The sequence below is a fragment of the Amphiura filiformis genome, chromosome 11, assembly GCF_039555335.1.
Source record: "Amphiura filiformis chromosome 11, Afil_fr2py, whole genome shotgun sequence".
NCBI lineage: Eukaryota > Metazoa > Echinodermata > Ophiuroidea > Amphilepidida > Amphiuridae > Amphiura > Amphiura filiformis.
This window is the reverse complement of record NC_092638.1, coordinates 53,308,550-53,332,537: the sequence shown is the minus strand read 5'-3', so window position 1 is coordinate 53,332,537 and position 23,988 is coordinate 53,308,550. Positions and strand designations below refer to the sequence as shown.

General features: G+C 39.7%; 2 protein-coding genes across 2 annotated transcripts in view; both read right to left on the bottom strand.

Moving 5' to 3' along the window:
• Nucleotides 1-2,027: 2,027 nt before the first annotated feature.
• The window catches only part of LOC140163774 (uronyl 2-sulfotransferase-like), a 34,040-nt gene continuing 12,079 nt past the window's right edge, over nt 2,028-23,988 (bottom strand). The window contains exons 2-8 of the mRNA XM_072187089.1: nt 22,238-22,341; nt 20,067-20,204; nt 18,392-18,486; nt 6,450-6,603; nt 3,154-3,254; nt 2,519-2,694; nt 2,028-2,041 (exon numbers count right to left, since the gene is read on the bottom strand). Of these exons, the coding sequence (XP_072043190.1) occupies nt 2,028-2,041; nt 2,519-2,694; nt 3,154-3,254; nt 6,450-6,603; nt 18,392-18,486; nt 20,067-20,204; nt 22,238-22,341 (782 nt within the window). The remainder of the gene's footprint in view (nt 2,042-2,518; nt 2,695-3,153; nt 3,255-6,449; nt 6,604-18,391; nt 18,487-20,066; nt 20,205-22,237; nt 22,342-23,988) is intronic.
• Nucleotides 8,811-13,223, bottom strand: LOC140164153 (uncharacterized). The gene is made up of 3 exons (XM_072187396.1): nt 12,593-13,223; nt 12,253-12,452; nt 8,811-10,363 (listed from the first exon to the last, which is right to left on the bottom strand). Exons 1-3 carry the CDS (start codon nt 13,221-13,223, stop codon nt 9,398-9,400), a joined length of 1,797 nt encoding a protein of 598 aa, XP_072043497.1. The 3' UTR covers nt 8,811-9,397.

Sequence of the window (23,988 nt, the reverse complement as noted above, 5' to 3'; positions counted from 1 at the left end):
TCGCTGTGAGACAGCTTCAAGCTTACTTGAAAGATAATGGACTTCAAGGCAACAAACAATCTGCCTACCGGGAAGGCTGTAGCACAGAAACCGCACTTCTCCGTGTCTGCAATGATATTCTTCAGACTATAGATAAGGGTGATGAGACAGTTCTGGTTCTGCTCGATTTCTCGGCCGCATTTGACACTATAGACCATCATGTGTTGATTGCGCGCCTCGAGGACCGATACGGAATCGGTGACAGAGCACTAGATTGGTTTGCATCGTATCTTGGCAATCGCAAGCAAGCCGTTGCTATTGATTCCGTCGTCTCTGATCCGCTCCCATTGGATTGTGGCGTACCCCAGGGGTCGGTTGCGGGACCCGTTATTTTTACTTTGTATAGTTGCTGTGATGTTGCTTCCGCCAATGGAATCCAGTGTATGACATATGCAGATGATACCCAATTGCATATCTCTATGAAACCTTCGGACAGAGCTGTTTGCATAGCTAAACTTGAACAGTGTCTTGTTGATATAAAATCATGGACCATTCGTAACAAGCTCCAGTTAAACGATAGCAAAACCGAAATCGTTCACTTTACGTCGCGGAACAAGAAGACAACAGCAATATATGGTGTCAAAGTAGGCGATACAACCGTTAAACCTACTTCTTCAGCTCGCAATCTTGGCGTTATCTTAGATAACAAACTCTGTATGACAGAACATGTGAATAACGTTTGTCGCAATGCCACTCATGCCATCAGAAGCATTGGGAGAATCAGACATTATCTTGATCAAGTCACCACCGAAAAACTGGTTCACGCATATGTCACCTCGCGCTTGGATAATTGTAACTCGCTTCTCTATGGACTGCCTGACTGTGAGATCATGGATCCAGAATACTGCGGCAAGATTGGTAACGCGTACAAAGAAGTATGGCAGCATCTCTGAAATTATGCGCGGACTTCACTGGCTTTCCTTTCGCCAAAGGATCGCATTCAAGATCAACTTACTCACATTCAAGGCCCTTAAGGGACTTGCTCCGCCGTACTTATCAGAACTCATCACGCCGTATGCTCCATCCCGTTCACTTCGTTCATCATCACAGAACCTTATCAAACCTCCACTCGTCGTCCGCGCACCGCCTATGGACAGCGATCCTTCATGGAAGCCGCTCATAGAGAATGGAACAATTTACCTCAGCATGTCAGGCTTGCCTCATCAATTGACGTTTTTAAAACAAAACTGAAAATCTTTCTTTTTAATCAATGATTGCCTTTTGTATATATGTATGGCATCTTTTATATCAATTGTTGTGTGTCATCGCTTCCGTGCAATTTGACATTATTTACTTAGTGTTTCACAGCTGGTCATGTGTATGTGTCTAAATTTAATATGCATGCATCTCACTAGTTATTTGATTATTCCTCATTGCTTGTATGTAATATGTAATATGTATAGGGATGCTGGAGCGAGGGTACCTGCCATTCCGTGATGCACTTTCTTTTTTCTGCGTTGGCGTTGCGGTCTGGCGAAATCAGTCCCTCCAGTATTTCTGTTTCTTTGAAATTATTTTTGTGTAGTTTTTAAGACTGTATTTTAAGTACCGGTAGTAATTTGTAGTTTTAAGATTGTATTTTTCATGGTTTGTTAAGCGCCTTGAGACCCTGTTGGGTTAAAGGCGCTTAATAAGTGCGGCTTATTATTATTATTATTATTATTATTATTGACAGTGATATGTCCTTCGAGAATGAGGACATAATTTGAATAAAGAGTACAGCATATTATGTATCCATTCACAAAGGAAGGTCTTGAAACCACCAACTTGCGCCTTTACGCTCATTTCGTTGTAACAGGTTATATTATTGTCAACACAAGATGAGACACCACACTAGTACAGTATTTTATAAGGTATAATACTAATAGTGGTCAATCACTCATCGCTGGTTAACTTTTGAACCTGAGAGTACTAAATTAAGAGAGGCGCTACATCGATCGCTAAAGTGAGGACAGTGTGAGCTCGGTACCTGTGTAAGAGTCTGTTCGTCACGCCACAAATCCTGAAAGGTGATTGTGAATATGTAATGATATGAATGAGCTATAATGTGACGTAGCTACGAAAAGGCGCTGTTATTGGATGTATGCGGTTTATTGGGCGGAGCCATTTATATTGTTTCCTGTGAGTTGTTGTTAAATGTATTTTTTTTGTCTTTTATATGAACGCACCGCCAATTTAGGCGTGTGCCGCTCATTCAAAAGCGTCCGTTCAAATAAATAAATAAAATAAATAAGATAAAATATGCTGTTGCTGTGCAGACGTCACGCTCTGCGAATGGTACAAAAAGGTGACTGATAGATCTATTATGGCTTGGCAGCAGACAGATTGCGCTGTCCTCTGACCCTGACTGTTTGTCACGTAGACAGACCGTGACCTGGGTAAACACATACAAGCAAGGGTTGCGACTGTGCCACAGGTTTTGTCTTCGGAATCGGTATAGGCAATATGTACAGAGTGCCGCTAGCCTGTTTGAACGTACCTGATCTCTTCTTTCGTTCATCAGCGTCATAGTCGGTCACAATGCCTTTAAACAAGCTAGGCGCTAGTTTCTCCATAAGTCTGAGTGTGGATTCGTAGTCCTCTAGTAGTCCAACTATTAAGTAGTCCTCTTCCACACGTCTTTTGGCTTCATTTAATGACCATTCTAGATCGGTTCTATACGGAGAAACGTTGGTAAATAAAATTGATACAAAACCTACGTCCTATCATACCTACTTATACTGAGCCATTTTATGCAACACCATCAACGATATTGCAACCAAATTTAATTTTTTTATACCACTAGTGTAAAATTGCGTATGACTAACATTTTCTTGTTTAAGTTGATGCTTAACATGTTGAGATGTCAAAATTTACAAACATTTTGAGACCATTTTCATCCAAATTTGATAATATTTCTGTGTTTGACCCCCCATGGAGCCCAAATTTGAACTTTTTACCTTTTTGCTAATAACTCAAGACTGATTAGCCGCAGGTAGTTCAAACATTATTACTTTCTGAATCCTTGTGACCTTGGAATAGGATTTAACCAAATCGTAACAATTTTGAGATTTGACCCGGGGATTTTAACCCTATGTAAACTTTGACCCTCATTATAAAAGTTTCCATGGTTACCTGCATTTTGGGTGTGTGCCACAGAAGAAACGTAACATCAAAGAGAGGCGTCCTTCCGATATACAGCCTTTACCTTCCTTTAAAACGCATTGGTCGAAAGTCTATAAAAAGAAGAAAAATAAACCATTAAATTGAATTTCGGATCGCAGTTTGATTTTAATCACAAGAATGTTCAAAGTCCTTCCTGGGTCGTTTCCAATTATTTCTCTATTATTTTGAATTTAATAAAGAGTGAAGGGCATGATGACCGTTCCGATGTAGAACGTTTTAATACATACACAATGCTTTTCAGGAACTGAAAATTTGCCAATAAATATCACTGTTTTATCTACTTTCACACTACACTGCTATGAAATTTCAGTGGCGTAGCCCAAATCTACCAAACAAAAATTTTGCCGCCCCATCAAAAAGGAATACAAGGGATAGCGACTTCATTTTGATATAATATAGTTCCATTTTTTAACAAAATTTTAAAATTGTTCAAATTCTATCCGCACCTTATGTCCTATGGATTCTCTATTTCACTTTCATTTCCCCTTTTTTCCATCTCTCTCACTCCTTTATTATTTTGCCCTGCGCTAGGGGGGGGGGGAATAGGCATTGCCAGGGGGGAAATTGCCCCCTGCCCCCCGGCAGCTGCGCCACTGTGAAATTTGCAAGGATCCCGAAACTCGTTAGAACTGAGATTCCATGATTACCAGTCAGCGGAAGCCCAGTACGCAATAATTTGAATGACAATGCCCATTTTTTTGTTGTTATGATGCTGCTGTTTGGATTCGACTTCTTATCCGTAGACCCTCCCTCGGGTACGTTGATAACGACTGGAAATGTAGACTATGCCATTATTAATCAACCCAAAACACGGACCCGCCGAGTTTGATAGAGACCTCCCTTACACTACTATAAGTTTATTGGAACTTCTCTTTTACCGATCCTGGCCCGGGATCCTGGGGCAGGCGAGTTTTATTACGGACATAATTTATACATGATTTAGTATTGTACAATGTACTCTATTTGACCTGTTAAATGAATAAATACATCTGAATATTTTATTATTTTATTTATTAATTTATTCAATTATTTATGATCTTCATCTATGGAGTTCTTGTCTATATATCACGTCCGTGCTCTCCCCATAAGCGGCTACTTAGCTTGACCAAGCAATGCAGCGCCAGGGGGTGGCACTAAATTCATGGTTTTGGTATTAGCCACGCAAACCTACGGCGAATAAGCCCAATCGGCATTAGAAGTTTGCAATGCATTGTGGGACAGTTTTTGCAGTTTTAGGACACTTTGTCCTTTGACCTATCAGGAAAATTGCTGTAATTATTAATAATTTATTTATTATTGTCATAATGTTATCATTAAAAATATTTAAATAATTAATTCATTTAATAATAATGTTTTTAAGTTTGTTTTTATTCTAGTAACAAGTTTTAAATTATATTTTGTACGCACAAAACCCGAATTTTCCAGATAGGTCAAAGGGCAAAGTGTCCTAAAAAAACCGGAAGTTACAATAGCGATTTGGCTTATTGAGGCAAGGTACATATCGATCGGCTATGAATAATTCACATCAACTCTTACTCGGCCCATGTGATTGAGGTCACCACATAAAGGTGACGTCGTAAAAAAGTTTAGCGAATCGTACCTGTTGAAGGTCATATCTTCAAATCCTGTCCATTAAAAATAAACCAAAATTACACACAGGATTACTTTAATACTTTACTCTAAACACATGCCAGTAACCAATCAGTTACAATGCAAGAAAAATGCACTGCCACGGAACAGCTTCCTGGACCACATTCACAGGCGAATAATTGGCACCCAGCAAAAGAAATTTGTGAGAATGCGTACACGATCCTTACACAGGTGATAATTTCCAAAGAGTAAGTGGAATAGTGTGGAACGGGCTGCTTCTGTTTTTCACACACTTTCAAGAAACAGGTCTTGTTCAATACTATTCCACTTACTCACAGATTTCTTGTGTCGGGTTCCAATTATTGGGCTGTGAATGTGGTCCAGGAAGCTGTTCCATGTCAGTGCAACTGTTTTTGGTCATTAAACATTTCATGACCCCCATTTGAACCCAATATAGATTTCGAGTCAAGATCTGTCTGTAGACATCATTAGCGCCCTCTAACAAGGTCACGACGTCATTTTAATAACAATACGCTATTTAAATATGAATATGGACACATGCTAATGAGCTATTGCCACATCATGATTCTTTTATCCAGGGTAGCGGTCAGCAAGCGAGACAATATTTAAAGAGGTTTTCATCGATAGTCAGATTTGTATTTATTTATCATCTCGGCCTATCTTCTGAATTCGACATCGCAGATAGTAAAAACTATTCTTTTTCCCGAATCCCTTGAACTTGAGGAACAATTGCCATCCATGTGTTAGTCAAAAATCGGAGTAACTTTATCTTTCACCCCTGTATAACATGCAAATTGAACCTGGACCTGTTGAGGCGCATGACTTGGTAACTATATAATACTAGATTTCGTGGTTCTCGGGTTGTGCGGTTTTCGTATAATAGGCCTATCTCTAATTGCCCAACACACGTTACCCATATAGCTGCCCTGATCTATTAAACTACTATTATAGGCCTCGCCGTCTCTCAATGATCAAGATCCAACTTGACACATGGAGAGCGTGGCGCAATGGTTAGGGTACTTGCCTTTAGTGCATGAGGTCCCGGGTTCGATTCCCGGCGATGGCGATTTGCTGGGATATTGACTTGGAAAAAAAATATCTATGATCATGTCGGGGATTCGGGGTCATGTTTAGGGTCACGGGGTTCAAATATATAGGATATAGCTTGGCAGGCAGAAGTTTTGAAATCAGCGTACCTGAATTAACAAAAATAATTTGGTTGCCAGCTATCAAACTTGCCGCTTGATGCTTAAAATAAAGCAAATAGTTCCAAAATAGAACCAGTCTAAGAGAACTATAATAACATAGTGTAACTTCCAAGTTCTCATACCTCATTCATTTTCAAATCTCCTCCTCCAAATGTTTTTTAAGCCGCTAACTGTTAAATTTGCAAACGATTCTGAAACCTATCAACAGTGAATTTCCATCATGGTTACCAGTAAAACATCTTTGCAAAAAATAGTTTACAAAAACATAACTATACTTATCCATTTAGTTTGATTAATACCAAAATCATAGACATTGGACGTTTAATGTCCGGGTTTAATAGCGAATGAAATGTCTCAGATAGGGGTAATAGTAATACCCGGATACAGAGAACTATAAAAACATACATTAACGTAGAGTTTTCATACCTCATTCATTTTCATATCTTCTGCATATTTTCTCTGATTTCGTATTATTGTTCCTGGTCCCACCGCTCCGTCTCCATGCTGTGTGAAGTAGTAGGCGGACACTAGCACCTCAATCGGATCTCTTATCATATTAATGTAAACTGGATTGTTTGACCTGTAAATGAAATAATAGTTAGTATAAAAAACTGTCGTATGGGCATGAAACTTGGTGGGTACAGTCAACATTTAGAGCCAAATTTTTGGAAAGTCATTTTGGGGTCATTCAGGGTCACCCAGGGTCATATGAGTTCAAATTAGTAAAACTGTCGCATGGGCATGAAACTTGGTGGTCGTACATTCAACATTTAAAGCCAATTTTTAGAGGTCATTTCGGGGTCATCTGAGGTCAAAATCTGAGGTAAAAACTGTAGTATGGGCATAAAACTTGGCGGGTACAGTCAACGCACTGAAGTGTCTATTTTCTATTGTGTCCGATTAGAGCGCTGACATATTGGAAAATGTTGCCAATCAATATTCATGAAGTCGTGCGATCGACACCTATACAGCTGTTCAATTGGGCGACTTTATTGTTAGGTGCTTTTATTCATACATTGGGCGTATCGAGCTGCATCGGTTGGTCCGCAATTATATTTAATAATGGGTCTTTTTATCTTTTCAGTTTCCGTAAGTCTATTGTTCAGATACGAAAACGCAAGGGATTCAGTAAGTTTACTGTAATCTGACTTCATTGTTAACTTTGCCAAATTGACCATTATGTGCAGCAAGCTGCAATCCCATAACTTCACAATCTGGGACCTAATGCAATCCTCCAAGATGTCACCGCTCGCCCCATATAGCCAAGGTAGTCAACGACTACCTACAGAATATGGGAGAAGAGTCAAAATGGCCTGCCATCAGGCCAGACCCGGAAGCCAGACCTCAACCCGATTGAACACTTGTGGGACCAGCTGGATCGTGCTGTGCGTGCCAGAGAAGCCCATATGCAACCACATTGAATGACCTGCGACGAATCCTTGTTGAAGAATGGAATTTCATCCCACAGTAACGTGTAACCAGGTCGGTGAGCAGCATGAGGAGAAGGTGCCTGACTATTGTGGCTGCCTGTGGTTTTTCCACCCGCTATTGAGGTTAGTGGCTAGCTTTGTTTGAGCACAGAATAATGGTCAATTTGGCAAATTCTGTTTGAGACCCCACTACATTCACAAGGCGTGTACTCAGCCGTGAAAAATGTTATTGTTTCAAATGGGGTATCATTGTACAGGGGAGTATTGTAGCTATCCAGTAATATGCAACACGATATGAATATGTCACAAATAATTGGAGATACAGATGCTTGAAAAAACTTTCCAAACTTTTGTTGATGAGTTTAGTATGGCTATATGTTTCTCGAGTTATTAGCAAATATATCACATATGAGGTCCAGAGTAGACTCGCTTGCCAGTCCTATATACGCGGTGCTTATGTAAATTATTATGGTAGGCCTATATATGATAAAACACGATGTGGACCGCGGCTAATGTCCATAAAAATACTACAGTAGGAGCGATATCATAATTACTTCAAATCCTTATGTAGGCCTATTGGCAAACATTGTGTAGATTCTTATATCCGCCACACAGAGCGCACACTTTACCCACAGATATGTGTTCCAATATCTGTGCTTTGCCTATGCTGCTGAACTGTCCGTAGCGAAATGGTAGAGCAAAGCGTGTTCACTGAGTATAATCAAATGAGCGCAAGTTGGGCACTGCAATAGGTTTGTATTGTAGCTGTAGGCGAACCTCTGTTTTGTGTGTATGCGACAACTCAATCACACCCTTGGGTTGGATTACAACAAAGGGTACCTCTCGCTTGTGTAGACGCTTTCACGTGACTTTCGTTTCATCACTTATTGACAAAGCCTGCCAATTATAGCGTTAATACGCTGTCAGGTAAGTTACCGATTTAATGGCGGAAGCCCTTTGTCTCAAACAAAAGGTAACTCAAATAGGCACAAAGGAACAATAGGCGTTACGTAATCTATTTCCTCTCATTTCTATATATATTAGCTCCATGGGTACAGTCACCATCAGCCAAGTAAAATTATTGCGATCAGCCAGGTAATCGCGACACCCGAGATCCGCTATATATAGGTAACCGCCTGAGACATTGATTGAGATTTTTTTCCAAATATTTATAGGTTACCTTAAAATCTATCGAAGATTTGATACACATGAAACGGTAGAAATATATGAAAATATTACGTGTGTATCCCTTTAACTCCATATGACAATTGCAAGTGTTATGATTAAATATGTAACCAAACAGCAAGATATAACCAGTAATGCATTTATAACCAGTAATGCATTTATAATAGGAAGATTAAACGAGAACTTACCTTAGTTCGAAGTTTGATCCTTATTTTATGAAGATATGGTGAGTGGAGGAATAAAATGAGAATAGAAACACCGCATGCGAATCAGCCTTGAAAGTAATGAGGCTAGCTTGATAATAATAATGTAAAAACCAAACAGGTAACCTCACAAAAGGTGTGTTGTCTTGCTTATTGCATATTTATGAAGACTTGGGTATGGGAGGGAGGGCATTTTATTCCTCCACTCACCATATCTTCATAAAATAAGGATCAAACTTCGAACTAAGGTAAGTTCTCGTTTAATCTTCCTATTTTATTTCGATATACGTGTCGAAATAAAAGGAGACTTTAAAGCAAGTCTAGCCTCATAGCACAACAACAAACTGAAAACAATGGTAAGTTTTCACCAACAACAAGTCTTTAATCATACATGCAAAAGTACATCAGAGTATTGTCCTTCTTGGACAACTTGTAATATCAACCATTACCAATTGTTTGCTTGTTTATACACAATACATGTTTACTTTTTAATAAACATAGTAAGAGCCTTGGGCTACTTGTAGAATGTAGAGTTTCTTTGTTTTCTTTACGTGTCTTACTCCAACACAGCATTAGCAAATTCACTTTGTTTCACAACAGGCTTATTGTAATGTTGCTGGAAAGTTTTTTCCCCTGACCATCCTGCTGCAGCTAGTATATCTGTAATAGGTACATGTCTAGAGTTTGCCGCAGAACAAGATGCTGCTCGTGTTGAATGTGACTTGAATACCTCTATATTGACACCTGCTGCTTTCATAGTACGTTTTATCCAGCCTGAAATAGTGTCCTTAGTAACTTTACCGTGTGGCTTTCTAAAACTAATCAGCAATTGCTGCTCATCTCCTCTTAAACTTTTAGTAACCTTAATATAGTGCTGTAGCACTGAAAGCACACATACACGTTTATCTACATTATATGATTTGAACTCAATTTTCATTCCTACATTACCAGGCCTAGATTGTTTAAGCAATTTTGAGCAATAAAATGTTATGTCGTTACTGTGAACCACCATGTCTTCTAAATTTAACATGTGAAGTGTCTGTACTCTTTGCCCTGTAGTCAATGCCATCAGCATTGTAAGTTTGAATGTCAAATCTCTCAAACGCAATTGATTGGTTGGATGTAGAGATTTCAAATAATTCAACACAATTGTGACATCCCAAACTTCACTGTATCTTGGTAATGTAGGACGAATTTGAAATACACCCTTAATAAATCTTGTTATTAAGGGATGAGTGCCAGCTGTGTGAGCTCCTGGTATAATAAGAAATGTAGATAGTGCACACCTACATGTATTCATAGCACTATAACTTAAATTGAAATTGCTGAACTGTTCAGTAAGAAAACTGAGAACAGGGCCTACATCCGATTGCATAGGATTAGTGCCCCATCTACTGCAAAAGTCAAGCCATCTTGTAATATACACATGGTACTGTTTAGCTGTTGAGGGTCGCCATGATTGCTCAATAATGAGCAACGCCTCCTGCGGAACTCCTTGCTCTTGCAGTGATCTCCGGACAATCTGCAACACAAAAGGCGTAATTTATGAGTGAGTGGGTGTTTTACCCCTGATATGGGCTGAGAGATGACACCTTTGGGCAAGAGAATGGCCTGGGCAACCAGCATGTGCAATACTTTAGCAAACCATGGCTGAGTAGGCCATTTAGGGAGTATAATAATGCCTTCTGCTTTTTCCATTTCTATTTTCTGGAGGCAAGTATAGATCAAACAGAATGGAGGGAAAGCATAAAAGAAAAAATTTCCCCAATTGACTGTAAATGCATCAGTCGCTTCAGCATCTGGGTCAGGTTTCCATGATATGTACTTGGTTACCTGCTTGTTCAGTCTAGATGCAAAAAGGTCAATATCTGGCTGACCTAGCCGACTGCACAGTTCATCAAAAACACCCTTGTCCAGCATCCATTCCGTTTGATCTTGGAATTTCCGGGACCTTTGATCTGCGATTACATTATACTCTCCGGGTAAATAAGATGCGGACAGCCACATATCATGCTCAATGCACCACTGCCATAACTCCTTTGCCAAAGCATTGCACCCAGTTGAACGAGTACCCCCCCTATTATTGATGTAAGTCACCGCTGTTTGGTTGTCACATTTAACATGAACATGTTTGTTTTTCATTTGTTTACAAAATGCTCGCACCGTAAAAAATGCAGCTAGCAACTCCATGGTGTTAATGCCTGATGACTCAAACAACTGCTGTTCCTGGGCATTCCATTTACCACCAATCTCATCAATACCATTTGTACCACCCCATCCTAAGCCACTGGCATCACTTTCAATCTGTATATCTGCATTAGGTACCTGAACCTGTGCCCTAGTTGTTTCCTGATCAATGTTGCAAATCCACCAATCCAGATCATTTCTAGCAGATTGTCCCAAAACAGTTTTTGCCTCAAAATTTCCAGCATTATGCTTGAGAGATACAATTTTGTAATTTCCAAAGCTCTGTAATGCAGTTGGGCATATTGAACTGCAGGGGATGCTGCGACTATTTTCCCAACAACTTCAGCTATTTGTCTAATGCTTGGTTTTTGTTTACGCAAGAGTTCAATACACCTGTTCTTAATATCAAGTCTCTTGTCTCCTGTTAATGACACTGTCATGTCACTTGAGTTTATCACAAAGCCCAGGAATTTAATTTGTTGTGTTGGCTCAAATATTGATTTTCTTGGGTGAATAATAAACCCCAGCTTAGACAAGACATTGGCTGTGTGGTGCACTGCCTGTTCTGCTTCCTGTTTTGATGGAGCAATAATGAGGGTATCATCTATGTACCCAACAATACAGTAACCTAGGCTCCTCAATTTGGAAAAAGGTGGTTTTAACACTTTGGTAAATAGCCTTGGAGCTGAGGAAAGTCCATTTGGTAGAGCTTTATACTGATATAAAACACCATTCCAAAGAAATTTCAGGTATTTCCTATGCTGTTTTGATATGGGTACTGAATAATAGGCATCTTTGAGGTCGATTGAAGCCATGTAGCAATCATGAGAAATTAGCTTTCTTGCAACTTCAAATGTATCCATTTTAAAGTGCTGGTAGGTCAAGTATTTATTTAATTGGGATAGATCTAGTATCATACGTCTACCTCCGTCCTTTTTGGGACGTGAAAAAATATTTGACCAAAAATCACCCTCTTCTGGTTGAGTACGTTCAATCACATCCTTCCGTAATAAGGATTTCACTTCCTCATCAATTGCATTGTTTCCATTTCTGACAAATTATATGGATGTGGCTTAACAGTTTGATAAGGGGGAATTCTTTAAAATCTAATCTATAGCCTTTAACTGCCTCTATAATCGAAGGATCCGATGTATATTTATACCATTCAGATACACATGACTTCAATCGACCACCTACTATATTTGCATCACTGCACTCACCTACCTCTGCAGGTTTTACTACTGGCTTGGTCTGGTTTGAGTAGAGGGTGCTTTCCCTCTGTTGTACAGTTTCTGGGGAGGCAATGTCTGGCGCCACTGCGGTTGCTGATATCCCTGACGGTACAGCGGTTGCTGGCGGTAGGGTGCCCGCATCTGGGGCGATCTGTTCCCTAAAAAAGGTCCAGGGCGATACTGTCCCCTTCTCTGATGAAAGTTGGATTGATGCACGCCTTGCGTAGAATAGGGGTGGAACCTTGGATTCTTCCCGAAAGCCTTATATGGCTTCCCCTGTTTTGTGCACATCATGACAGCTTTTTTCTCCTCTGTAATATCTTTCACATTACGTTGGAGATCATCTCCAAACAGGAAATCTGACCCAGTTTGAGTCTGGCACAAGTGGCCATAGGCCGGGTTTAGCTGAGGTTTAATGTGGTCCTTCCGAGCATTGCTCAGTTCATAGTTTGCATTGCACAGCAGTGCAACCACCTCTTCCAGCTCTGATGTAAGCTTGTCATCCCCAATGGAGCGCATAAGAGCACACATTCCACCAGTTAAAGAATTCTGGATTCTTTGTAAGCGTATGTCAAATGCACGTGTCTTAGGAGTCATCGATGCCCAAATGGGCGGATTTACCTTGGGCGATTTAAGCCGAGACAGGTTGGAGGGTGCGATATGTTTTGCAAGTAACTCTGCGATCTTGTTTTCTTTCAGTTTCATCTCCAACATGGTATTGATCTCTGTTGTCAATTCCCCATTAAGAGGAGGCCCCACCTCCGCAACATCGGCAAATTTCCTTGCAAAGCCCGTGGGCTTTGCTGCTGGAGTGGGTGTATCTTTAGACACGTTTTCTTTCTCAGACCCTTTCACCAAGTCACTAATAGTGCTCAGCACCTGCTCATTTAGTTCCTCTGGGGCAGCAATATCACCAGTGCTATCATCATAAGCATGAGTTTCACTCATAGCGTCACTAGTCATATCCATGACATCATGTTCACCCCGCCATAATATCCATAATTTGGATAAGCATTTTCACACTGTTCACCGCTCATTGAGTCGGAGTCATGGTACATATACTGCATATTACTATTGCTAGCATGATATTCTTTCTCTAGCTTGTCAATTCTGGCTGTAAATTCAGCCTTTTGCTCACGTGAATCTCTATGCATCTGGATCAAGAGTTTCTCAATTGAACCCAGTCTATCAGTTTCAGTATCACCAGTCTTATTAGAACTAGTATTGGCCTGGGGCTGCTGTTTGCCTGGCTTCTTTTTAGGTACAGCCGAAGGAACTGGCAAATCTTTTTTGCTTGTTTTGCCCTCACCACGTGTAGAGCTATGCTTGTTGGCAGCTGCCGATTGTATCGACGCTGACTTAGGCGACATACCTGTCGAATTCTGCTCCGCCATTCTCACGTGCGATAAAAGTGGATGAAAATGATCCTATTTCGCCGTGATAGCGTAAACTATATAAATATCGGCTCTCCGACAATGTCAAATAAAACGACAAAACTGTTTTTGTCAAAGAAATGTGATTTTGGACCGCAAAAATCGTCAAATTATTCGGAGCTCACAGCTTCCGAAGCGATCCCAATGCACAGCAAATGTTTCTCTGATTCGCATGCGGTGTTTCTATTCTCCTTTTATTTCGACACGTATATCGAAATAAAACTTTAAATTACAGGGCACGGTGGCGCAGCGGTACGGGCTCTGCCTTGCAATCGGTGCATTGCTGTTTTGAATATTGTCCATTGAGCGCCGCCCAAAGGTATGAGCATGCCTTGGGTATTGTATGGCAGCTGACATATTCTAACGACAGCGGATTAAATGTAAAGCGATTTGGTACATGTGAAAGGCGCTGTTTTAATACCAACATTTAACATTTTAATTATATCCGCATCCAATTTACACTGTTATACCTGATCAGTTGCTTGTTATTCAGAGCTTGAGAATATCTTTGGGGACCATAATGTCTATAGTTCTGTTTCAGCATGTTCAGAGATAAAAGTAAAACTAGAGCGGTTATCGTAACATAGCTGAACCATGGACCTTTGACAGTATATACATTATGGTAGATCCTCGTCGTCATCAATGACTCATCATCATCATCGTCGTCGAGATGTAGAGGGTATACCTTCTTGAGATTAGACAAGGACCCAAAATAGGAATATTTAACCAAGTCTTATGCCCCAAAAAGCATGGCTCGTATTATTATTACTGATTTCAGTAAAGCGTTCGATCGCGTAGATCATAATATTGCCATCCCTAAGTTGCTAAAAATGGGTGCTAGACCCGCAGTCCTACCATGGATATGCAGTTTTTGTCTAACAGAGTCCAATGTGTTAGGTATCATAATATATTATCTGAGTGGAGTGAACTCACGGCAGGGGTCCCACAGGGCACTCTGGATGGCCCAACCATTTTTCTTGCCCTGGCAAATGATGCCGCTATAATGAAAGATACCAACAAACTTGCGCTCAAATATGTTGATGACTTGACTATGGTTGAGAATACATTTGTTGGCCAGAACAGTACCATCCAGTGTGACTTGGACAAATTTAATAATTGGGCCACTGACAATCATATGAATTTGAACGCGTCTAAGTGCATGTTTATGGATGTCACCTTTGTAGCAATCCCACCAGTGCTACTCCCACTTCGTTTGGGTAGCGAGCATTTACAAAGCACTGATGTGGTTAAGATCTTGAGAGTAAAAATTGCTAACAACCTCAAGTGGGACAACCACACTGATGACATCATTAAACGTGCAAATGGACGCTTAGTTTCATGCTCAGTACACTCAGGCGTTATCATGGTTATGCTCTAAGCATACATGATCTGGTCACAATATATGTCGGTTTTATTCGCCCTCTTCTTGAATACGCCGTGCCTGTATGGCACCCCGGTCTTACTGAGAATCAACATTATGCTTTAGAGCGTATACAGAAGAGGGCGTGTAAGATCATCATGGGTTCTCAATATATTTCTTACCAAGATGCACTTATCACATGTGACATTTCTGAACTCCGATTACGTCGTGACAAAATCTGTTTGGACTTTGCCAAAACTCTTTATAATTCAAATGAGTTTCGCGATTGGTTGCCAAAGTTAAGATCTGAGCAAGTCAGAAGGACTCTCCGTAATGCCAACACACTGACTGTGCCAAAAACACGCACTAAAAGATACGCTCAAAGTGCAATTCCTTTCATGATTAAAATGTGGAACGAAAAATGTCACATGTGATGGGTGCCTCAAGAGTCACATTTTCATGAAATGCTTGTAGATATAGTTCTTAATGTGTTTTTGATCATGCTATGAAATTTAAGTTTGGATGGGGGTGTGTGGGTGTGTGTGACGTGTTGGGTGTGTGGTTGTGTGGTTGTGAGGTGAGGAAAGTCAATCTCTTTGCATATATTGTTTGTTGTACTAATTTTGGTAGTTGTAGGTCAATTATTTATTGGTGATATTTGGTGAGTGTGATGGGTGTAAGTGGGTGTGAATGTGTGTTGCAGTTGTGTTAATGTGAGTGGCAGCTTGTATGAGCGATCAAGGAAGGTTATTTGCATTTGAAGTGTCTTTGTTCAAAAATATTGTCAATTTATATTTATATGCCATTTATTATTTAGCTTATGTATTTTTATATGTGCAATGTATGTAATTCAGCCTTTGGCTGCGAAGTGCATTTTTTCTAATAAACCTAAAAAAATAAAAGGAGTATCACCTCCGAGTGGGGACATTATTGTTTATTATATTCTGACACCACACCACATATTTTGACACCACTCGGGATATGAAAATATGACACAAAATATGAATATTGACCCTGGTTTTCTGAGCAGTGTCACCCCCGTGAGGAAAATGCTTTTAATACATCCTTTAAATGATCGGATGATCACACCTTCTTGGCATTTTAAGATATGAAAAGGACCCATTGACCAAGGTCTTACGAGAAGTGTCACTCCGGTAGGGAAATAATTTTTTATTATAATCTTTACTTAGATCTCTTTAATTTGACACCACTCGGGGGGTCATACCTTCTTGGTATTTCGAGATATGAAAAGGACCCAAAATATGAATATTGACCCAGGTCTTATGAGGAGTGTCACCCCCGGTACGCGGTGGGGAAAATGATTTTAATACATGCTTTACATCATTCTCTTACATTAACACCATTCGGGGATCATACCTTCTTGGCATTTTAAGATATGAAAAGGACCACAAAACATCGGAAAATGGAAAATCGGAAAATATAAAATATGATCGCTAAACAAAGCAGGTGGCGGGCTGCAATAGTTGTTGTACTCGTTTTATCGTACGTAACTCAAACAACAATAAATTAAGCAAGTTTTCAAAGTATATGATTCGTAGAATGAACTTGTGCACAACATTAAAGTGTTATTTTTCAATAATAATTGATTTAGTTTCCAAAAGTTTAAATTGACTTTCAGCACAAAAAATCACTAACCTTGAATTTTCGATGTGTGACACACATCTTCATCAGAAGAAGTTCTAAGATGTTGCGATGGACTTGCCCTTTTGTTGATCATTGGCAACTTTTGGTCGAATGAGGGCGTTGTATAAGGTTGGCAATTCCAGTCCTTGATCGCGATTTAGTTCTGGCGATTTCTTCTTGATCTGGATGGCCTCCCGCACTAAACCGGCGTACTCTCTATCATCCTTGGCTAACACCTTTGTGGATTCCCAGTCAATGTTGTGGTGAGACTCTGTTTTGTGCTCTGCAACAGCAGAGGGTTTGCGGCTGGGGGCAGTTGACTTGTGCTCCTTCAGTCTATCTCCGAGTTGTCTACCTGTCTGGCCGATGTATGAACTTGAGCTAACTTGTATATTCGCCGCAGGGAATCTCGTAGACCACGCCTGATCCTTAGGTGAGACTAATAGTTTTCTCAGCGTATTGTGCGGTCTGAAGCTTGTAGCGACACCGTACATGCCGTAGGATTTGAAAAAAAAAATGAAAATACGCTGGAGCTTCTGTGACAAACCCTCTATGTAGGGTAGGGTGATGTAGGTCGACGATTTCTTTCCCTGTACTTGGTTGGCATTAGTAGGAGGGTCAGGAGCGTTCTTACTTTTGTCCTTAGCTTTGGCTAAACCGTAAGTCCAATTGTGGTAACCACAACGTCCTAACGCGGACTTGATATGTTCAACTTCCTTCACCCTTTCCTCGGGGTCTGTCACCGCTATTTCAGCTCTGTGAAATAATGTCCCGATGACACTTAATTTGTGAGTGATAGGATGGTGTGAATCAAAATGGAGGTTTTCTGTAGATGGAGATGTTCACGGATCCGTTAGCGTTTCTCAAGACTTTGGTGTCCAAGAATGCAAGGAAACCGTCCACTTCCGATTCGCTGGTGAATTTGATATGCGAATTCTGACTGTTGATATGTTAGGTGAAAATTTTCACAACGGTTTCGCGAATGATAACGTAAGTGTCGTCCACATAACGAAGCCACACAGAGGGTTTGACGGGTGAATTGCGTAAGGCGGTGATCTCGAAATGTTCCATGTACAGGTTTGCGATAACCGGAATTACCGGGCTGCCCATAGCACAACCCCCACATTGTTGATAAAATTGCCCTCGGAAAACAAAGTAGGTAGTGCTGAGGCAAAATTCCAAAAGTTGTATCACTTGGTCAGCTGATCATTGGCAACTTTTGGTCGAATGAGGTCTGGAATTGCCAACCTTATACAACGCTCCCATTCGCCAAAAGTTGCCAATGATCAACAAATGGGCAAGCCCATCACAACATCTTAGGACTTCTTCTGATGAAGATGTGTGTCACACATCGAAAATAATTCAAGGTTAGTGAATTTTTGTGCTGCAAGTCAGTTTAAACTTTTGGAAATTGTTTATTACCAGCACGTATACGTATGAACTTACATTCGAATATTGATTTAGATAATGAAAATCGATGTTTTGGCTGCTTCGACCAACAATACCGCGTCTACCCTTAATACTATATATCTTTGCAAACCATATGCAAACCGAAGAGGATAGAAGATGAAAACTAAGAAGAAAACGGTTAAAAAGGAGAAGAAAGGATTGAAAGGGACGAGGAAGCTGAGTAGGATATTAAAGGGAATTTTGAGTAGGGCAAAAATAATATATTTGCTTGATTGCTTCCTTACTTCTCAACTGGAAAATAGAAAATGTGATCGCTAAACAAAGAGGGTGGATGGGCTGCAAGTTGTTGTACTCGCTTTATCGCAAACTCTTCTTTGCCCTGAGTAAAAAAAAAAATATAAGCAAAATTAATGAAAAGCTTACAATAATATAATTATTATCATCATCATCATCATCATCATCATCATCAACATCAACATCATCATCATTATCATCATCATCATCATCATCATCAGCAGCAGCATCATCATCATCATCATCATCATTTCATCATCATCATCATCATTCATTATCATCATCATCATTTTCATCATCATCATCATCATCATCATCATCACGGCACCACCACAATCATCATCGTGGGACAAGTGTTGCCTAATAGTTAGGGTACACGTCTTTGGTGCACTAGGTCCAGAGTTCAATTCACGGCGGTGGCAATATGCTGAGGTATTGGATAACCCTGAATATAATTGGGCACATCCGTGGAGGTAGTCTAAAAGTAAAAGCAGTGACCTATGGCGTACCATGCGAACTCACACATAGCGAGGTCGGTCACCTGGCTTTTGTCAGTAGCCTTAGTCAGATGTCCTTCGGCCCATTATGCGTCTCAAAACTATTAAACAGGTCGGAACAAAATGGCCATGCGTGGCGGTGGATTCATCCTACCATGGCGATTTCTGCCATGAAGATATCGGGGCGATGACCGTACCGTGCGTCATCATCATCATGTATAGGCCTGTATCATCATCACCATCATTATCAACATGGCTGTCACCATTACTACTATCATCTGACCACCATCACAATTACCACCATTATTATGTTTTGAAGAGTCCAAGTGTGTGAAAATATTGGATCCAAAACATAATAATGATAAAATTGGATGGTTTACGCCCAATATTGATTGGTCTCGCTATGAGTTTTAAAATATTGGACTCGACTACGTCTTGTCCAATATTTTAAAACTCATAGCTCGACCAATAAATATGGGCTCAATCAATCCAATTTTATATCATTATCACTATCATCATTAGGGGTTCATTCATAGGATTGAGGGCATAAACAGCGATCATGCCCGCAATCCTATGAATGAACCCCCGTTCATACATACCCAACATTCTTAGCAATTCAATACAGATGAAAATAATAAGGGTTTACAAGTTTAAATAACAATTCCATACCGTTTTTCTTCATAAATTGGGAGAAAATGAGTAGGCCTACTTGCAGGAAGCAGCTCGGCTCATGAGGTCAACGGCCGGGAGTCAACGCGTGATACGCGTCATCTTTTGCGTTCCGCGTGAGATGGGCGCGGTGACATTCGCGTGTACACAACACTAGCAAATCGTGGATCGTGTTAATTGGGTCCCAACGCTGCGTGACGCAGCTTGTTTATGCCCTGCGTACTGGTCATAAACGAAATTTATGACCAGCAAAAAAGGGCCCAAATCCAATCAGAAACTTCGTTATATCGTGAGTATGTATGAATCATTATCATCATTATCCTCGTCGTCATCAATGACTCATCGTCGTCGTCGTCGTCATCATCATATCATCATCATTATCATCATCATCATCATCATCATCGTCGTTGTTGTCATCGTCATCATGGTTGTTGTCATCATCATCATCATCGTCGTCATCATCTTCGTTGTCATCAATGATAGGTGACGTAGTGCTTACCTTTGGGTCATTTACATCAAGATCATATCTTATATGACTATTAAGCTTCACGTGTAAACGCCTGGCATGACTAGTAAATAACATGTCCATTGTCCGGCTGCCGCATTTCGGCACTTTATTGTAAATAATTGTATGATTCTGGAATATTGTAATAAAAATATGAAGCAAAAATAGAAACAAATATTTTATTAAAGCAAACACCTTAAGACGAGTATAAAAGATGAGTATAAAATAATATCACGTTCAATACTACTACGTTTTCAATACTACAAGCACAGAATGTGCTACTGTAGCGAATAAATGACAAACATGGTGGCAATTTTATAAAGACAAAGGCGGGCATCATTCTTATGGTGTCATCATCATGCACGTATGGTTGTATACATGGCTGTCGACCTTTGCGGTAAATCCCATAAGCCGTTGTGAGTACACCTCGAGAACTCGTCATTTGACGTCACGCCGAGTCGAAATGCGCAGTGACGATGTTCGATAAACAATGTGCGCATCGGCGCAGATCAGCATGACGTCGATTAATGACGAGTTCTCAGGTGTACTGAACTAAGGCGCGAAGCACGCAAAAAATTTTAATGCGAAGAAAGTGTGCGGAGCACGTTAAAATTTTGATTGTAAGTGTAAAGATTATGCGTACATTTTGATCGTCACCAGCCCTTAATAATTCTATAACCCCCCTAATTTTGATGTAAAAAAATTATACCCTCCCCCTATTTTTGGTCTCAAAATTCTATGACCTCCCCCAGTATATTCATGACCCACCCCTTCCGAAGAAAATGACAGCCCCCTTAGGACGTTATACCAAAAGACGGGACAACGAGACGACCGACTTGACAACATATTTTTCATAACGCATTTGTCTCAAATTTGAGCTACTTGGTCAATTTGAGGGGTATTTTGGAGCTGCGCGGCCCAAAACCAGGAGTCTTTCGGCGGGGAGCATTTGCGTTAAGTGCCCCGGCGACCTTTGACCTGATACTTATAACTCGAGAATGTCGCAGATCATGCAGATGAGCCAAACTATGCTTTTTCAAAATCGTTACGAGAGGAATAGTTTGACGTGGTTTTTGAATAAAATGTTTCGTGTGTTTGAAATTTGACCCCTGTATGAAATTTTAGATCATAACTCTTTTTGGAGCAAGGTAGGCCTACATAAAAAATCAAGTAAGTTTTTATGGTAGGCCTATATAAAGCCTTCTGTAGCTTTCTGTATCGTTATAATATGGTTGCAGTCACAAAAATACATTTGAAAACCATATAATTTGCAACTGGATTAATACGGTAGAACAACAACCTCACCAGGCATGCAGGATGTGTATCTCGTGGTCAAAGGTTGCAGGGCCGGATTTATCGGGCTAAAATTTGGAGGGCCCCAAACTCATAGACTGCTCATCATGTGGAAGGCAAGTGCATCCAAGTGGTCAAGTTATTTTACTTGGCCCAAAACATACATAGTGCTTAAGGGCTAAAAAGGAAGAAGCACATTACAATTTTGGGGCCCCCAAATTTTGGCCAGTCTGGCCCAATGGTAAATCCGGCCCTGAAAGTTTGATTTTGACTCATTAGGTCACAGTGTCAACACGCTATATTATAAATATTTTTTTCATAAAGCTCCATTACTCCGTTGGTGATCAATATTCTATTGTTGACACAGATAAAGCAACTTTACATATGCATTGTGATATACACATGTGATCGAATTTTCTATTATACATGCACCTGGATCATAAATGTGTTCCTTTATATAATTGTAATTTTCAAAATTAAATATATTACAATTTTAACTTTCGATTTAAAAATCGTTACGCCAAAAATGCAGTAAAAATGTATCCAGAGCAAACAGTGATGGCCGCTAATTAGTGTATCTAATTTCAAGTTAGTGTATTAAAACAAAACCTTGGTTTTACCTCAAAACAAATCGAATTTCCTCGTACTAGCAACACCATATGGGATACTAGAGCATGCGCAAATCGTAATAATGTGTAGAATAGAACTTGATGGTATCTCATATGATATTGTACTATGCTTAGCCCGAGTCGCTCGGCCTATCTCGAACAAAATCGCCATGCGTAGCTATTGAAAAACGAGAGGATTCGCCGTACTATCACGGCAATTTTTGACACAAAGATATAGGGATGATGACGTTGTGTAGGTCTTACCAGTCCTGTTATAGGCACGCCATATTTCTTATACATTGTTGTTCCGTGCTGCTCCGTTAACTTTTGTGATGACTCCGTTGAATTTCCCAGAATAAGGCGTGATCCTGAGAGAGATTGAGACCAAGAGAAAAACACAGTCACAAAAAGACAGTAGACAGACAAAATGGCACAGGCAGTGACAGAGAGAGAGAGAGAGAACTACCGTATAAAATATACAGTTTTCATGACCTGAAGAGAAAAAAAATAAAATTCCCCTTTTGCCACTTACTAGTGGCCCACTGGTTAGAAAATACCATAAAATTCGGAAAAAAGCGGGAAATAACAGAAAAACTGGGAAGTATATCCGGGCAATAGTATACTTGTCCTTTCCTGGTCGTAATAAGTAAACCTTTTTCATGTTTTTACTCAAAGTAAGTTAATATCTACCATTACAGAACAGCATACGACCGGCGTTTGCTCATAGTTGTAGATATAACCAGTTTGGTGATCGTGACATGCATTTTTTCTCATTTTTAGGCTACTTCGTGCACAATAAACATTCATTTTGTCCACAATAATTGAACTTTTACACGTTACTATTTGCTTTAAACTCATGTTTCATATCTTATCTATGGGTCCAATACGGGAATTAAGCGAGAAATTTTATTTATTTATTTCATTCTTATTTAACCTGGGTTAACCTTCCAATGCACTAGCACTGTTCTCCCAAGGTGCCTAGGTGGCACAAGGCCAACATTAAATTACACAAGATACTACATATAAAAAATACACAAGGAACAATAATATACACAGTAAAAAACTAGCACACAGATTTAATAAAAATCCCTTTAAAAAGGGATGCGTCTGGTCCAGAGAAAAGATTGCATCCGTTGTGGTCATGGAAACAGACTGGAAGAATCAGGATCCAAGTACTAGTTTATTCTCATGACTTTTTAAAAATGTGTTTTAATCTCACCTTTTCAAATCGTAAAATATTACATGTGCTTGCTTGTTTATCCCAGTTCACTGATTCCAATACTTATATCAAACATTTACAATACCCTACACATCATGCGCCCTTTCTTTGGTAAGCCCATTTCCTTTTTTAAAGGAATTTTTATGTGCATTAAATCAGTTATGAATGAACAAGAAAACTGTCTACAATAATGAAAATTTATGGGCCCTTCTTGTCCTTGACTGACCTCTTGAAAGGTTTCAATTATAGTAAGGTTTAAAGGCTTACTTTTGTGGTATTTTTTCCAACTTTGTGAACAAACAAAAGTTAAGAGAAAAGAAAACAATGAATTCATGTAGGCCTTGTCCATTTGCATGCTCTGTTTGTGATGCCTATAATCTTTAACCATGTTTGATATTAATGTGAAATGTAAAAGCACCAATTATTGTTGGTGTTTTTAAAAACACAAATTTAGTTTAAAAAAATTGTTTAACGCAAATATTATTTTGAATCACATCATTAGATCATACTTTCTAACACGTACACCAACACTACTTTACCCTAGAAGGGCATTCGACCCTGCATGTTCATTTCCCTGGATACTTTATTTGGACTTGAATTTTACTTCCACTGTTTTGAAAGAACTTATTTGTTAAGGAGTGCCTTTAACACAACTGGTTCATATGGAAGATCTAAGAAAGCTCTTATTTCAGTTATACCATTACTGAAATAGGTAAGTTGAAAATAATTGAATCAATGTTTACAATGTGTATAACAACTTTTATGAGAAAAATTTGTATTTACTTTCTATATGGTT